A 17,626-nucleotide genomic window follows, 5' to 3' on the forward strand; every position below is an offset into this window, starting at 1 on the left:
TAAAATGCATCTCTTTTGCTACGTTTACTCCTTTCCACACAAATCAGCACCTAAAACAGAGACTTTTGGAAACGCACTTGTCTTGATTTGGTTTGACAACTCTGGGATTGTGTTGTTGTACCATGCTAGCGGCACTTGTCTTTGCTAGCAGCTGTTCAGTGAAATTCTGCATTTTAACGCTACAACTGTCTATACCTCGTCGGTAGTATTTTGTGCAACGTATCAGCTGCAGAGTAGACAATCTACTTCCTGTTTACACCAGCTCGCACACATCTGGTGTACGTGATTGGATTGAAAACGTAGTAGTGTGGACGTAGCCTAGTCTGATAGCATTGAATTACTGTCCTAAATGACTGTGTTGTTATATGAACAAACTGACTAAATGACATCCCTAGAGCTGTTATCTTGACGGCTGGACTAATTTAATAATTTACAGGTTACTATTTTATAGGTTTTAGTGCTTCTTAGTTCCAGTATTGTCTTAACGTGGCTGACACAACAGTGCATTCTACCATACAGGGTTGAACAGTGTGACAGTATAGTGTACACCATGAGAGGATAAAAGTAAGTTTATCCTCCAGAGATGTTGTCGTAATAGTTAGTGGGAGCTATACCTTAAATATCTGGATGTTTTAGACATTTGTTTACAGCTGTTCCACCGTAATATTGTGTCTTTATATGATTTTTGCACCTTGATTTTTGCAGCAAGGTGATGAATTACTATATATATATATATATACACATACACACACACACACACACATACATACATACATACATATATGTGTGTGTGTGTGTGTGTGTGTGTGTGTGGACATCATGATGTAGAGCAGTGGTTCTCAAACTTTTTCACATCAAGGACCCTACACTGACACAAATTAGACCACGGACCCTCATCTGATAAGTTTTCTGCTTTTTATTAGTGTCCGAAACCAATGAACCAAAACATTCATATACTCTGTAATTGTATTACTTTTGGATAGAACTATAGTGAAAATAAAGTATTCCCCTTTTTGCTGTGACCCCCCGGAACCCCCTCAAAGACCACTTTGAGAATCACTGATGTAGAGAATCATACATAGTGACAGTAAATTTCATCCATATTGCCCACTACTGTTACCACATACAGTCAATCACATGTAAAGCCTCTCTTACCTGCATCGTCAGACTCGTTGAATTGTGAGTAGTTCACTACTTTCCTGTTCCTGTGAAGAAGCACAAGCACAATCACACACACAAGCACACACACACACACACACACACAAGCACACACACACACACAAGCACACACACACACACGACCATCAGATTACATTTAGGACAGAGAACAAGGTTGCTTCACTGCCCAGGTCTGATATTAGACAGGTTAATGGGTGCTGGAAGGTGGGGAGTGGGCTACAAATCTATTACATGTCGTGTCCAGCAATTCAACAGGCAGCATCAAGTCAGCTGTGTGTGAATGTCTGGACTGTATTATTTGGTTTGAGAGGCCACAAATAGCCTCCAGCTGGGGGCACTGAACTGGACACTGCTCTGCCTTCTACAGTTTCCACGGCTAATTTGGCAAAGTGTATGAGGGAAGCCTCAGGTGACAGCAGTCAACTTTAGTTCAGGTAACACACACCTTTAGAAAACTGGGCGGCAAGGCTGACAGAGACCTGAGCAACAGTTCAGGCTAAAACCACTGAGGAATCATCCCTCCTACATTTTAATGAAAGGTGAACAATGCCTTTTAAACACAACTTATAGAGACATAAACCATACAATACATTAACGGATAAAAAAAAACAAAAAAAAAAACAAACACCAGTGCAGTGACCACATCGAACAACTGGTGGCACCCGAGATCATCTGCAAGCTCTGCCTGGGAAACTATGCATCTGTGTATCTGAACCAAGCTGAATACCACGCTGGAGAAGTGCAGTGTCTGTGGTGGAGGGGAAGGGGGGGATGGGGTGGGCATCAGTGCCATAAACAAGTACATTTACAAGTACTTAGATTACAACAACAGGCACACACACATACTGACACTCACCAAAGTAAATGCCTCAGACGTGCCACAGCAGCTTTGCTCACATTGCCACTCACGTCTCAGGGATATCAGAGAGAGCAAGGAGCTATTTTTCTAACCAGCTCTATTCTAATGAGACACCAAACTGTGGACTCGGTGACATGTGATGTGGCAATCTGATGAAACAGTAGCTAGTCTCAGTCATGGGCTACAATGCAACGTGTTATGACAACTTTTAAGTCTAAAGTGCAGTTTTCATTCAGTGTTATGACTTGTTCTCACTCTTGAATGTGCATCGCCTCTTTGCGTGCCATTACTTTCAATCGCAAACTGGAGCAGGTGAAGGGACAACATCTGTGTGTTCATGAGGCTGTGATGAAGCAGCCGTCGTAATTCATTAAAACAACAAAGATTATTCGATTAATCGATTGAAAATCAACCTGCAACTATTTTGATCCATTTGTTTGACAGAAAAACGTATGTTCTGATCCAGGATTCAGCGTGTTCAGAAATTTAGCTTAATTTAACTTTTACATTGCAAAAATAGCACGTTTAAAGTCACGCCACAGCACACCCTGACATGTGGTTTCATACTCAGATACATGTAAGCACATTGCAGAACACTAACCTACCCTTTTTATTATGGATTAATCTGATGATTATTTCGTTAATTAATCAGCCAATCATATTCAATATAAGTAGAGAAAATGCCCATCACAATTTCCCAGTGGCCAAGTTGACTTCAAATGCCTTGTTGTGTCCAAACCAAAACATATTCAGTTTACTATCACAGAAGACAAAGAAAACCATCAAATCCTTACAACTGAAGTAACTGCAAGAAGTTGATGTTTGAGACTTTAACAAAAGATCAGAAATGTTATTTACCTTCTATCAATTTATTGACTAACTGCTTCAACTCCAGCTAACCTATATCTTGCCTTTTTGTTTATTTTTTCCATGACAATTACCGCAGTTTAGTGTATCACCATATCTCTACACTGAACTACAAACCCAGGGGGAATCCAAGTCCCGATTATGACATGATTTTTGAAAAATAATATTTGTTACATCCTTCCCTGTGTCCCACATAAACTGACATTTGAGCTTTAAAAGGCAAGTGTCTGCAAGTAAAATTAAAATACCAAACATTTCCTGGTTACAGCTCATCACATATGATCATTTCTGACAACTTGTGATGTGCATTGTTTTTTTTAAATCAATTATGAAAGCAGCTGTTAACTGCATAATTACATTTTTAAGAACAGCAAGACATTAGTAGATAGTTGTTATTTTGTTTCAGCTCGACTTTGCAAAGTTGCTGGTAGTTTATCAATTTTCTTGTTCTTGCGCTGACGCTACTTGTCATTTCTCTCATATACACACAAATGCACTACACACCAAAGGGCATTTGGAGTATAAATCAGTACATGTAGTGATGATCGTTATCCTCTCAGCAACTGACATGACCTGTTTCAAAACTTTAAACAGCTGTTCCAGACATAATGGCACATGTCGAAAATGGAAAGTAGGAAAGTAATGGGTCATTCAGACCAAATTCAGCGATGTGGTAAAAAAAACAAAAAACAAAGGACAAGGCGCAGCACCGGTTCAGGTAAAGATTGAGACAAATAAGACACCAAATCAATGTATTGTAGTCAACAATAAGGGATGCACCAATCTGATCAGTTGGAATTTTAATCACCCCAGATACTGACACTGCTGGACAGAGCAGGTATTGGTTAGACCTGACCAATCCACATGAAACACAGTGTCCTTATCAACATAATGATAAAATTCACTGTGTCTCCTGTTTGTCACATACATTCAGCCACAGCAGGTTGACAATTCAGTTTTTTGTGTCACAGCAATCCCCTCGTGCATAATATGGTCTTATTTATCAAAGCGAGTTCCACACACTAGAGTCCTGCAGAGTACTCCAAATCAAATCCAGACCTGACCCATACCCGTAAGGTTAATTAAACACACAGGCTCACTTTGGATTCAGACTGTGTTTAAGGGGAGAGCACGGTGGCTGGTCTGAAGTTATCTGCCGTTTTGTGTAATGTCCTGTCCCATTCAGATGTTCGCTCAACCAGCTCCCATTTGTTGATGTAATGCAAAGTGACACAAAGATAACCAATTCAGCAGTAATCATCTGTGCACATATGTAAATTGACTGCTGTCAGTCAGCTGGATCCTCAGCTCTGGAATGATGATGAATCGAGCAGTAAGAGGTTGTGTCAATTGTAAAAACACCATGGCAGCTAGTTAGGCTTGATAAAATTACACTGGCTTAGATGATTAATAAAAACGTGCCTCTTTTCCATTGGTTTTTTGCATTTAGTTAATTTTTTTACCCATGCGTTACTTCAAATAGGACTGGGCGATATGACTTCAAAGACTATTTTAAACTTCTACCTTGATTACGAATGAATGAACGATTACTTTGCCACTTATCAGTGTTTTGAGCCATGCACTCATCATATTTGGCAATGTGATTGTGTTCCAAATAAACAAATTGGTAGTGTTACCTTCGGTCTCTATTCATGTTGATTTCATCACTATCTGGTAGTCGTGACTGATAAGGCGGGTGGGGGTTTCCAAAAGTCTCCGTTTTAGGGGCTTGAAAACTCTGGAGTGGCGTGGATGTCGGGTGTAAACATAACAAAAGTGATACGTTTTAAAATTAAAACGTATTAGTTTGGATGTAACCTGGTGCTCGATATTTGCGTTTTTGTTATCCAAATCACCGGCTTCGCTTTGACTGAACCTGGACTAACGTTTGTTGGACGGGCCGGAGGCACATGATTAAACATGAGGCATGGTACAGTTCATGAATGCACGCATTAGGCAAAGTATTCACCGAATTAACTGAAATGAGCAAGATTAAGATGGTCAGTTTCTAAATGTCAGTTTTGGCTGTTTTCCGGTTAACTACATTTTTTTTTTACCTGTTACACATAAGTTTTGTGAGTGGGCAGGACGCTACACACTGAAACAAGCTGCTGAAAAAGGCAGTGTAACAGATCAGGATTCAGTGTCAGCACATACGCAGTGTATAGTGTTGGGAACAGTCAGATTGTTGCATTGCAATTAATAATACTATGAAGAGGGATTCTCCAACTTTGGAAATATATGATCACAACAATCATTTATCCAACTGCCAAGTAGCTGTGCAGTACCAGCCCAAGGTAGATGCTAAGCTTCTTAAAGTGTACTTCATGTCTGTGGAGATACTGATAGTCCAGTTGTTGCATTTCCTTCCCAAAACTCACACAAACTTACTCCGTCTGTAGTCAACTAAAAGTAAAAACACAAGTTTGTCTGTTTATTTTTCCGTTGTTGAAATAACCACAGTGGATCATTGTCCTTAACGGCCCTGCACTTTGGTAAAGCGTTTCTTAAATTAGAGACTGCAGATATGATGTGCGCCTGAACTTATTGCGCACTGATCATGGAAAAATAAAAGCCAATGACTTGCTATTTGTGTGTGAACACAAGTTTTATGTTAAGTTCTGGTGAAAATAGGCATCTGGTTGTATGATGCAAATATATGACCACTAAACAGCTTCTCTTGTGGTATGTCTCTGACTTAAATATGAGGCATGCCTGCAATGTAATGTGCATTATATGTAAACATTTGTTTTCTTAAAAATTCTACTGTGGATTTATTTATTGCTATGCACTACTTTTTCGAATTCAAGTGGTCATCCCAAAAATATATATTAATAACATTAGTTTAAAAAGAATTAAGTTGTTATCAATTCCAGATGCCATCATTTTCATACAGCACCTAAAGAAGATCAAAATTGTAAAACATGTTCAGTCAAGGAAAGCAGTAAAACCTTCCATATAGATCCAAGAAATGAGGCGTTTACATGCAGAGAAACTGCGGGATTTCGAGGATCTACTTTTTGTTACATTTGCCTCCATAAAATGACTTCTAATCAAGTTAAAGGGCATTTTAATTTGGATTAAAAGACACCTCATGCGTTATAATCACAGTGGAGATCTGGCACTGGGGGGGGGGTGTGGTGACTTTTTGTAGTTCTCCGCCTTCCTCTGACATCAGCCAGCAGCGTTAATTTACAGCCAGAGCTGAAAATGTAGATCCGCGCTCCCCAGTCTTTCCCCCCACCAACAACCACCTTTTCGTTGCCTAATACGCAATTTTCTGCCGGTTTGAAACGCCAAAAAACGTTTTAAATGCAGTGTAATGCGATGTAATGGAGCCTAAGGCATGACATGCCCAGTCTGCGCGGTTAACAAGATCAAATCCCAAGGCCGACCACCACCTCCTCCGTTTTTTTCTCCTTTCTGTGGAGGGGGGTTACTAGCGTTTTAGAGCCTTCCCTGGATGAATGGGGTAGCCATATTCTCATTCTCAGTCAGAGAGGGAAAATATTATCAGGCCTGGTTCAAGTGAGCCGTAAAACGTAGCTGGTTAAATCACACCGACTAATTTTCCGCTTGGCCTACATAGCAGCCAACAATGCACATCGTGGATCCATTTAAAAGCATGATAGACACGACACACAGCGGCGTATCTCCACAAGATATGGCGAACAGTCCACACCACTGGGATCCATGTTAGAAAAAAAACGAGGGTGCACACACGAGAGGGGAAACACACACGCACACGTTCCCATTATTTTTTCATGAAATAAACAAATTCTCAGGTCATAAAACACAACATGGTCGAGACGTGCATGTTAACTGCGACGCCTGCCAGCACGGTGTCGTTATTAACTAACGGAGAGCACAGGACAGATTTAGCACACCTACCTCACTGGTCTTGACATTTTGCAGGAATACTGTAGAGGTTAAGGATGTAAGAAAGGGGGGAGAAGAAAAAAAGCACAGGGAAAAAAAAGAAATATAGATTCCCGCTCTGCAAAACACTGAGGGGAGCGAGGTTGACGCACAACTCCACCGTCCGAGCTAGCGAGTGAAAATAAAATTACGACAGCGACTTGTCCTCCAAACGCAAATATTCTTAATTTTTTTACCTTCAGCTACTCAAAATGGTGAATAAAACAAACTGAAACTGCAGCCTATGTGCAACCAAACCCGCGGCCTTGAGGGGTGGGTCCTCGACGATAAGCACCGCCCCCACGGAGCCCTGAGAGGAGCAACTTGGAGCTCTTCTCCTGCCATTGGCTGATTTGAACGACGAATTTAATTTTCATTGGATACTTTAGGTGCTAATCGGAACACTTTTAGCATACAGTTCCCCGCCTCCGATAGCAGGCTCGGTTGAATTAGCACTGTTAAGAAAACAAAAAGAGGGCCTCAGGTTGGATGCAAACATTCAATTCAGTGAGGGTCCCAAAAGACCATAAAGCAACATTGCAATTATAGGTTGCAACGCACATAAACACTGTGTATATGATGATGGAGTAATTAGACTTTCTGTGTTATTGCTGGTACTGAGACTAGCCTTCTTCTCTTTTACCTGGCACTGCAGCATGAGATGCAGGCTGTAAGCACTTGTATCCACAGCATTTCAGCTGTAAAGCCTATAACATTCCAGTTACAGGTCATACACTTTATTTCAGTGATAGATTTTTTTATCTTCAGACTGAAATGAGAATCTAGAACTACATTTCACACAGCCAAATTCCCATTAAATTTTATGAAAAGCAGCCCCCATGTCCTCAAACTTGCATTGACCAGGATTACCTTGTATTTAACATTGCATTTTCAGTTGGTCTGAATGGGTCAACATATAGACCTGGCTGCATGACCCTGTTCCTGACCTGGGCTTATTTCTGTTAATTTTACACTTTGGTATGAAAGGGTGAACAGCAGTTTGTATGATAACTTTATGATTAATATATGATACTGCTGTATATATATATAATGTGCATTACTTCATTTGCACTACTTTGAATCTAAAGTATGGGCTAAATTTGAACATTTTTAATGAACAAAAATCAGAGACTCTGTTTAGCAATAGACCCTGGTTTTTAAAATGGTGACCACCTGAAATTAGCTGTGACTGCAGAAAGGGAGCGTTCATCATCCTGTGATTGAAAGTATTGCTGTAGCGAGCCTCCAAGGCCCAAATACATGGGATTTAGGATCAATAACTACAAAGTTAATCATCTTAAGCCATTTCCTCTGCGGTTCTGATTGGCTGGCAGCTATCCATCACAATTATATATCCGAACAAAGAAAGTTTAATCACCATTTCCAACAAGACTGCATACCTTATTCATACACAATGTTTTAACTTATTTATTTATTTATTTCATTTTTACTGTTTATATGTCTAGGAACAAGTATATAGCATGAACCAACCGCACATACCACAGCATTTAGAGCCTAAGCTAATTTGCAATGCTCATTCCTAGATTGCCTTTAATTACATATGTGCACAAATCACCTGATAAACGTGGATCTGTTTTTTTGTGCTATACAGATCAAATTCCATCCATTTTCTTCTTAACATGCAATAGCTAACATGCTGTACAGTCCGTCAATGAACTGTGATGACAGATAACAGGGGAAAAAATCCAAATATTAAATACACTAATGTTCCTCTTCTGGTGGTGGAGGACTTCCATATGCTGTGACTTCTCCAAAGCAACAGCTTTTCATTGAGAAAGGGAACTGACAAACTTCTGAAGACAAAGTTTGTTGAAATAATGTAATACTTTTTCATATGGAGAGTACATGTATTAATGCACATGTTGATGATAAAATGTTATGGTAAGTGTTATAACATGCTAGCAAGAGTGGGTGCACGCATTGACGTGCAATTAGGAACCATAGAGCACAGTCCTGCTCCGTCTCCGGTCAGAACCACAGAACCAGTGTCCTATCTCATTCATTATGGAACCAGTTCCAGTCTGAATTTCCTCAAAACTCATTTACTTTCCCAAAAAGTAAGCCAAGTTTGCTATGCCATTACTGATGTTATTGTCTTCACAGTTTACACTACGTCAACGTACTGTAGTCATAATCACAATTAAGAATCTTGTATTTTTTAAAGGCTGTGATATGTCCAACTTAAGACTCAAGACTGCAGACGATCAGTATTTGATTGCTTAAAGATATATTGTACCTGAAGAACTGTTTTGAGTTAGTTTTGACAGCTAAGGCTGAGTCTGAGATGTTCTAAAATGGCCACCGTACCGTTAACATGGTACCAACATGGTACCAACATGGCCTTTCTTCTGCCAGAAAATGGTTTGTACCTATTTCGCTGTGGCATCCTTTACTTGCTTGGTAAGGTGACATGGTAAAATTTTAGTTCCCAAAATTTGAAAATCAATTAATACATCTCATATGTAGAGCAGCTGATAGCTGATTTGTTGTTCAGCTGTCACTGCTGTCCTTTTTTTGTTGAAAACTGCTTTTCAGGTTGAATCTGATGGACATTACCTTTTTCTCCTGACATGGTCAAAACCAAACACTGGTTCAAAATATGTTGTGGACAGTGATTCTTCATACTTCCGCTGTTCATTTCTTTGTAAATTATTTAACCCTTGTTCATTGAAAAGTACAAATAAATGAAATGAAATAAAAAAGTCTTCACACTGGGCAATGAAGAATAAAGAGCAAAAACATGCTCTCCAAAATTCTTAACATTGCAGGGAGGGTGATTGACAAGTTACAAACAAAAACAACTTTGCAGTATATTTGACAGTGCTGCACACAGGAAGGCTAAACACAGTTGCAGATACCTCACACCCACTACACTCAAAGCCGGTTCAGGGCCACCAGAATAAATACAAGTCTTTTATCCCCTTTCCGCTGCTACCTGCTCATCTGGACCGTTGTATGTTGCACATGTTGTATGTTTTTAATGGTGTGTTGTGTTATGCAGAGTGTATGTATTTTTTTTTACTGAACTATGGGAGAAGCCAAAGACAAAATTCCACTGAGGTGGACAATGAAGTCAAATCAAATCAAGGTTTTCACTATGTGTGAGGCACTGGGAACTGTGAAAACACTATCTTTTGAGAATAAATGATTATTTAAATGAACCACTACTGAAATTGATTTCATGTGGCTCATTATAGTTGCTTTCATCATCAAACCCATCACTTAGTACACACAGAGATTAGCAGTGTACACATCTGGTACATTTTCTCAGCATTTCAAATTGAATGTGTGGAAATAAATGTGTCTCGCAGCACGGCGGAAGGTAAAATGTCAATTACTTTACGGCAGTGTAATTGTTTGGCTTGTGTAGAGATATATAATTAAAATAGCTATGACACTATGAAGTTGTATTGCAACAGTCTTTTGTTGAAAATTCCAGCTGAGTGTTCGAGGCTCTGGGTGGAAGCAACCTTTGTTTTTTATGCTCATTGAATTTCAGGTCCACCCACACATGTGGTGAGTTTGAGTAGGTTCTGTCCCATTGTAGGCTGAGCTGAGGGCTTGTTTGGAATGTGAGTTATGCCCATAATGTTGTGTGTGTGTCAGTGTTGGAAATGATATAAAGTTGCTGTACCCTGATCAGAATACGAGATGTTGCTCAGTATTTTGGCAGTCGTGTGTAACGTGATGAGAAACTGTTAAGATGCATGCCTCGTCTCTGTCTCGCTCTCTCTGTGTCTGCTGGTCTATCTCTCTCTCTCTCTCTGTCTCTCTCTTGCTTCTTCCACATCAGACAGACTTCAGCATCATCCCAGGGATGATGCTGTAGTGAGGAGCAGGTGTGTTGCCATGGCAACCAGGGAAGTGACTCTCGCCTTTCTCTTTGTGACTCTGGATCAGTCTTCACTCCCAGCTCTGCGTCCTTCAGCCTGCAACTATAGAAAAAGTCCTTGAACCTCTGAGACGTGTTCATATAACACCTCTGGGGCTGATCGATATGGAAGAGTTTGTGCACCATCCAGTGTCTGGCAGGTACGGAACAGTTCTGACCTGCAGCTAAAAACTCTGTAGATTATAGACTGTGCAGATACGTGGAATTCATTGTTTGATTCACTCAAATCCACATCTCACGTCCAGCTGTCGAGGTGTGAGAAATATGATTTCCACTGGCACAATGTTGAGCTGCAGACAGAAAAGATCAATTGGCAGCTCCCTTCACCATTTCCTCATCTGTGTAGCACTGCCCCCTTTTGGCTTACGTGTCAAACTGCAATGCAGCAAGAAGAATATCTGCAAATACAACCTGATGTAACACAGGTGCTCGAGGAGCCTGTAATAGAGCTTGGAGTTTCATAATGGAGGCTCGGCAAATGTTTTTCATCTAACACAGATTAGAATTGACTTTTTGAGAGGGGGTATGTAAAGACTCCTGACAGATGAAAGAAAACTGTCTCAGATTCTCAAAGTCTCTGAACTCCACTGGAACAATAAACAACATTCATCCAAAACATATGCCTTCATTTTTTTGGTGTTATGATGATGGTGGTAGAAGTGGTGGAAAATAACTAGTACATTTACTCCACTACTGTACTTCAGTACAGTTTTGAGGTATATGTACTTCTACTCTTCCTCCGCAGATCAGATGCAAATGTACTTTTCACCCCGCTACATTTATGTGACAGCCATAGTTGAAAAGTCATATGATAAGCTTAGAAAATTAAAGATTAAACCAGTGGTTCCCAAGCATTTTCCCTTCTGATCCCTTAAAAAGAAAACAATGTCTACCCAGGGCTCTTTGTCACATTTCAGGTGTCTGTGAGTTGTGAATTGATTTCTAATCTAAATTTTAGATGGTTAAATTTCAGAGGAGGTAAAACTACACTGTATTTCACAACTAAAGTCAAGATTAGAGAACTGTACTGAAAAGAGGAAACCCATCAGATTTATATTTTGACTTACCCAACTGTATAAAGTAGTTAAAACTAGCTCCACCTGGAGCAACCACAACAAAATGCTTTTTTTTCAGGTTCTTCCTGATTTACCTGACTGACTTCACCTATTTGAGGTGGGAGGTTCCAAGATGTCCCCTCTCTCTCTCTCTCTCTCTCTCTCTCTCTCTCTCCCTCTCTCAGCCTTCTTGCGAGGCTGGTGGCTTTCAGGCACCCAGCTTGATTTTGTTTGGTTGTATATAGTGTTTGGTTGAGGCCTCAGTTCTTGTACATGTAGTTTCAATCGGCTTTCATTTTCCTAGCACCAACACCTACACTACACTTCTGACTTCACATTTTCTAGTTTGCTTAGGTTAAATTGAGTTATCCTTAATTAATCTGGTTTCTTTAAATGGTTACTGTGTTGACCTCCCTTCTTGGCTATGCTCCTAAATGAGCCAGGCATTACAGATGCATCAGCATTAAAGGTCCCACATTGTAGAAAGTGAGTTTTCCATGTCTATTTGATTATGAAGCAGGTGTAGGTGCTGAAAAAATGAGTATTTATTCAGCACCTACACCTGCTTCAGTATCAAACACTCTATCCACAGGGATTGTTAGTTGTTTAAAAATGTGGAAGAAACGCTGCAATATTGTTGGTCTGGAAGCCTATATCATTGCACTGCCTTCCCAAGGATAGTAATATTAGAAACCTGTGGCTAAAGTTGATTTTTTCTGAAATACTGGAGCATTTTAGTTGAATTTGATCATCCGTTCGGCTCATTTCAGCGCTGACTGATCGCTGACTGTAAAGTTCTATGATACACATCTTTTCCTTACTCATCAAACCATTCAGTGAGTCCTCATTTCCATGTTAAATCATTCAATTTTGTTTAATCTCCACTCATACAGCTAGGATTTTTCTTTATAGTCTGTATAAACATTCAACCCCAAGTCAATGGAACACCACATAATGGTGGAAAAACATCCATATAAACAACAAGTCCTCCTTCAGCATAATCTGTTCATCTATTATTCATCCTGATGCTCAGCATGTTTCAAATACTCACATTTTCACTGAAACATGTCTGACTTCCCTGTTTCCATCTCCATCATCACCCGTGACCCTGTCGGTCCTGTTAGCCGACGTGTGCGTTGGTTTGTGAACGTGAGCGTGCTTGACTCGTGATTAAACATTAATGAAACTATAAAACACACATGAGAATGCAACATCATTTGTTTTCATGATGTCTAACAAATATGATGTATGAAAACATATCCACAAAAGGACAGAAATACAAAGGAGAACATTTTGAAAAAATGAACCTGGGGGCCGTTGTGTCTCAGTGCTGTGGGATATTCCTTTAGTAGCACGGCACATCTACACAGGTGCTTTCACTTATTGTAGTGAGGTCACCGAAAGTCACAAACAAATAACAGTGATATCGGCGTGACGGTTTCCACCCCAACACGTGTAACAAAACTAATAAGACGGCCAGAAGGATGTCAGTCAAGCACAGTCTGGACACACCCACATGGTTGTCAGACAAAAGCCGCAGTCGAAAAGTCAAAATATTCTCCTGTCCTATCCACTTTTCCTTGACGGAAAACGCCATGAGGTCAAGGGAAGATGTGAAGGAGAATTCATAAGGACTTAGGAAAAGACGTTCTGACTGCTTTTACACTAGGCTTTTTATTTTAAACTAACTTTATTTATAACACATGGACGATAAATCCTCCTTTTCCAACGACAAAAACAAGCAGGATTAAAATGTTAAAATAAGATAACATGAAAGGAATACACAAGAGAAAGTTGAGCCTGTTGTATCTTTTTTCATTCACAATATTAAATATAGTTAAAACAATTAATTTATTACTCTACATTTACATATTGTAGATGAAAAGTACTTTCCTTGTTGTTTGGTGAGAAATTACAATGTAGTTCAGTGATCAATACATGTCACAAGGTGGCAGTAATGGTTTTGATAAAAGTTAAAAGCATGAGTGAGATGAGGTCAATGTAATGATGCACATTTTTTCAGTAAAGAAGTTCAGAGTTAAAACGTGATGCTCTTGTCATTTTTTCTTGTATGAGTTACAGGTAAGTCCCCACAGAGCCATTAAAATAATAATTAAATGAAAATAAGGAACTGGACAAGTGATCAGAATAAATTATATTCAGGCATAAGTATATAGAGTTTCATGGCATGGGAATGTTTGACAGGTTTATACATGGTCTCCTTTCCTTTCGTAAAGGAAGGTCCAATGTTTCCTATGCTAAAGCAGATAAGATAGGAAGCACTGATGCTCATTTACGTATCAGCTAGAGAATACAACCAGCTCTAATCATCAACATCAGTTTGAATCATCACCGTCGCTGCTGCTGCTGTTTATATTTATTTGTATATAGTATATGTTACATTTTACAAGCCTGGTTCCAGACCTCTGTATCAAAACCCACATTTTAGCAGTTTAGAAAAAGTGAAACAACAATTCAGGCAATTCAGTTTGATCATCACTGATGTGGTGCAAAAGCGCTGATGCAGCTAGTTATATGTTGATCTGTCTTTACTCCTAATGTTGGAGTAAAATACCATCAATATCATCTCTCTGTGGTCTGCAGTCCGCCTTGTATGGGAGTATATTTTCTAAATTGTGGTTGTACATTGCCAGGATTTTGTGCAATTATCCTCTTTGCCCTGACAGAGAAGTGAAGGAACAGTCAAGCGAGAGAAAGAGAGAGAGAGACAGAAAGTGCAAGTCATAAACAGCTGTTTATATGTGTATCCCCCTTCTGATTTTGAGTGATTATTGTGAATACTCTGATTATTAAATGTAAATAATTAATGCTTTGTTTACGACGAGAGTTTTGTTTAGTTTCAACATAGCTATGAAATGTATTTGTCATCCTACTGTGGTTGTGTTCACAAAGACAGAGAGAGAGAGAGAGTCGAGTTTTTCTCAGCATATAGGGAAGCCTATGCCAAAAAAAAAAATTGGAACCACTGATTGAATCTTTAATCTGGTATTTATTATATAATCCTTTTTTTTACATTTCTTAGTGTAAATCTGAAAAGTAACAGCAATTACATCTGTCATCCATCCATTAGCTATACTGCTTATCCTTATAGGGGCGCAGGGCGGCTGGAGCCAATCCCAGCTGACATTGGGGCGAGGGCGGGGAACACCCTGGACGGGTCGCCAGTCTATCACAGGGCTGACATATAGAGACAGACAACCACTCACATTCACACCTATGGACAATTTACAGTCGCCAATTAACCCGCATGTCTTTGGATGGTGGGAGGAAGCCGGAGTAACTGGAGGAAACCCACACACAGAAGCACAAGGGGAACAAAGAAACTCCACACAGAAAGGCCCCGGGTTCAAACCTTCTCACTTTGAGGTGACAGTGATAACCACCGCACCACCGTGTGTCTGTCAGATGAAGGTTGAAAGTAAAAAGAAGTCAAAAGTAGCATCAAATGGAAATATTGAAATGGAGTACAAGTACCTCAAAATACTTGAGTACCAATACATTCGCCCACTGCTGCTCTGTACTAAACAGTCTTGCTTGGGGCCAACTTGTAGTTTAACCTGGCCCTGCCCTGGTGTTGCATCTGATGCTGAGTGAACAGCCGAGTACTGTCAATCTACACAGCCACCCAGTGGACAGTGTTGAACTACTGTGTCAGATGTAACAGAGTACTGATGAGATTAGGAGCCAGGTATTTCTGTGAACACATCCTCTTCACTTCACTGCTCCTCCTAAAGAGGGCAATGCAGGACTGCATTTGGCCCCCACTGTAACTGGATTACAGCTTGCCAGAGAGCAGAGCATTGCTAATCCTAGTCAGCCACTAGTGGTGGATGCCCGCTGGCCAAATGTTTGACTCACTACCTCTGTCTATGTGTGTGTGTGAACGTCTGATTAAAATGTCTCTTGACCCGGCTGTGACACCCTCAGTTGGTGAACTCATTGTTTGACAATCTGCAAACAACCTGCTGATGCTCTGAGAGAGAAACAGAAAAAGCAACAGGGTTAAGAACTTCCATAAATGAACCTCCTATTCAAAGGCTTATTGTGCCTCCTGGCACAATGATTGTTCTTACACATCATCCTCCTCCACTTTGGAGTTGATTCCCTCATTTTCTCTGCTCTGTTCTTAGATGAGTAGCTGCAGGCAGTGCTGTAGATAACTGGAGCAAAAAAAATACAGGGGGTGTGAGAGAGATAGATGGAGAGGAGGCTGTGCTGCTTAACTTAATTCTCAACTCTGTGATTTATGTAAAGCATGTGCATGCGTAGAAAATAGTGCTAGACACACAAGCACACAAACAGATTGACAGCCTTGCAATGGTGTAAAATGTTAGTTGAGATAGTTTACTAACTACACATTAGTCAGATCAATACTCACCGATCATGATATAATGGACCTAAATTACAAATAAACACATTCACTGGATGATCCAGTTTCATAGGGACTATTTCTTTGGTCGGAAGAGGCTTACGTGTTCAGAGTTAATCCACAGCAGTGCCTTTTGTCACCAACCTGTTCAGAAGGATACACTGATAGCATTTTTAGCACCTGGTAACAATACTGCAAAACTGAAATGATTTATTCATGTGTCTCCTCAGTTACTATTGTAAGAATGAAAAACGCGAGTTATACTTTGCCCTTTAAGTGCCAGAGTTTTTACAAAACACAAAACACCCTCCAGCTCTGCTGACAAAGAGCTGACTGACGCGTTCGCCTGATCAGCTTCACTTGACTTTGTTTTCTTCCCCATCAGAAGTTTGTCCATCTTGTACTTTGCTCGTCTTTTTTTTGCTTTCTGAATAGATCCTGCTGTCCTGAATCGAAATAAGCGAGCTGGCATCACAGTGCTCTTGCTTCTTTATCATTCCCAAATTAAACAGATTCAAAAAACTTTTTTGACATAGCAGGAAAAGTGGCGGAACTACGTTAACATTAACGATGGCATCCCTCCGGCGGTCATTTGAAAGCAGTGCAGAACATAGTAATATAATTCAGAACTGAAACAATTAGTCAAGTTAGTCAGTTAGTTGATCAAAAGAAAATGAATCTGCAACTATTACTCATTTTGATCATTTTTCAAAAGAACTTTCATTGGTTTAAAATTGTTTTTTGTGAGGATTGTTGCTTTTGTTTGACACATGAAAGTAAATTAAATATCTTGTTCAGGTTTTTGGGCTGTTGATGAGAAAAACTGAACTTTTTTTTTCTATTTTTTGACATTTCACAGAGTAAAAAAACTGATCAATAAATCAAACATTAACAGATTTAGTGATAGTCACAATTATTATTAGTTGCAGCCCCCATGTTATTAGTTACATCAGTGTTTGACAGATGGGAACTCTGGTATTTCATGTGTGAATGTCTGAAATGTCAATAGTCAGGGGCTGTACTTAACTATAATTTTGAGGTGCTTGTACTTTGCCTCAGTGTTTCCATGTTATGCTGAGTTGTACTTCTACTCTTCTACTACTTCTACATTTCCAGGAGGAAAGATTATGCTTTTCACCCTACTACATTTATTAAGGTGCTTTAGTAACTTGTATTTAATTTACAATATCTTATGTTTCACATGACGGGAGACTTCGACCAATAACAGCTCTTTTCGTCTTGGTTTTCATCTTGGCGCCCATGTTAAAGGGTTAGAGCCGATACACTGCGTCTGCGACACTGCGACACTGCGACACAGGGAAAAGACCTAAGTCATACTGACAACATATCACCAACATCACATGAAACTGACACCTTTCACTCTAGTTTCAAAGTCTAGGCTGAATCTATATATGCCTGCAGTATACTGTATACATACTCAAGTA

At 39.8% G+C, this 17,626-nt stretch overlaps 1 protein-coding gene across 1 annotated transcript in view; it reads right to left on the reverse strand.

Annotated features, from left to right (window-relative positions):
* nucks1a (nuclear casein kinase and cyclin-dependent kinase substrate 1a) overlaps nucleotides 1–7,083 on the reverse strand; it is a 20,770-nt gene extending 13,687 nt beyond the window's left edge. Inside the window, exons 1-2 of the mRNA XM_023424761.2 lie at nucleotides 6,797–7,083; nucleotides 1,156–1,205 (exon numbers count right to left, since the gene is read on the reverse strand). Of these exons, the coding sequence (XP_023280529.1) occupies nucleotides 1,156–1,205; nucleotides 6,797–6,813 (67 nt within the window). The 5' untranslated portion in view covers nucleotides 6,814–7,083. The remainder of the gene's footprint in view (nucleotides 1–1,155; nucleotides 1,206–6,796) is intronic.
* Between the last annotated feature and the right edge of the window lie 10,543 nt (nucleotides 7,084–17,626).

Source organism: Seriola lalandi, unplaced genomic scaffold (assembly GCF_002814215.2).
Source record: "Seriola lalandi dorsalis isolate HSWRI2012SDOR001 ecotype SW California unplaced genomic scaffold, Sedor1 jcf7180002054748, whole genome shotgun sequence".
Classification (NCBI taxonomy): Eukaryota; Metazoa; Chordata; class Actinopteri; order Carangiformes; family Carangidae; genus Seriola; species Seriola lalandi.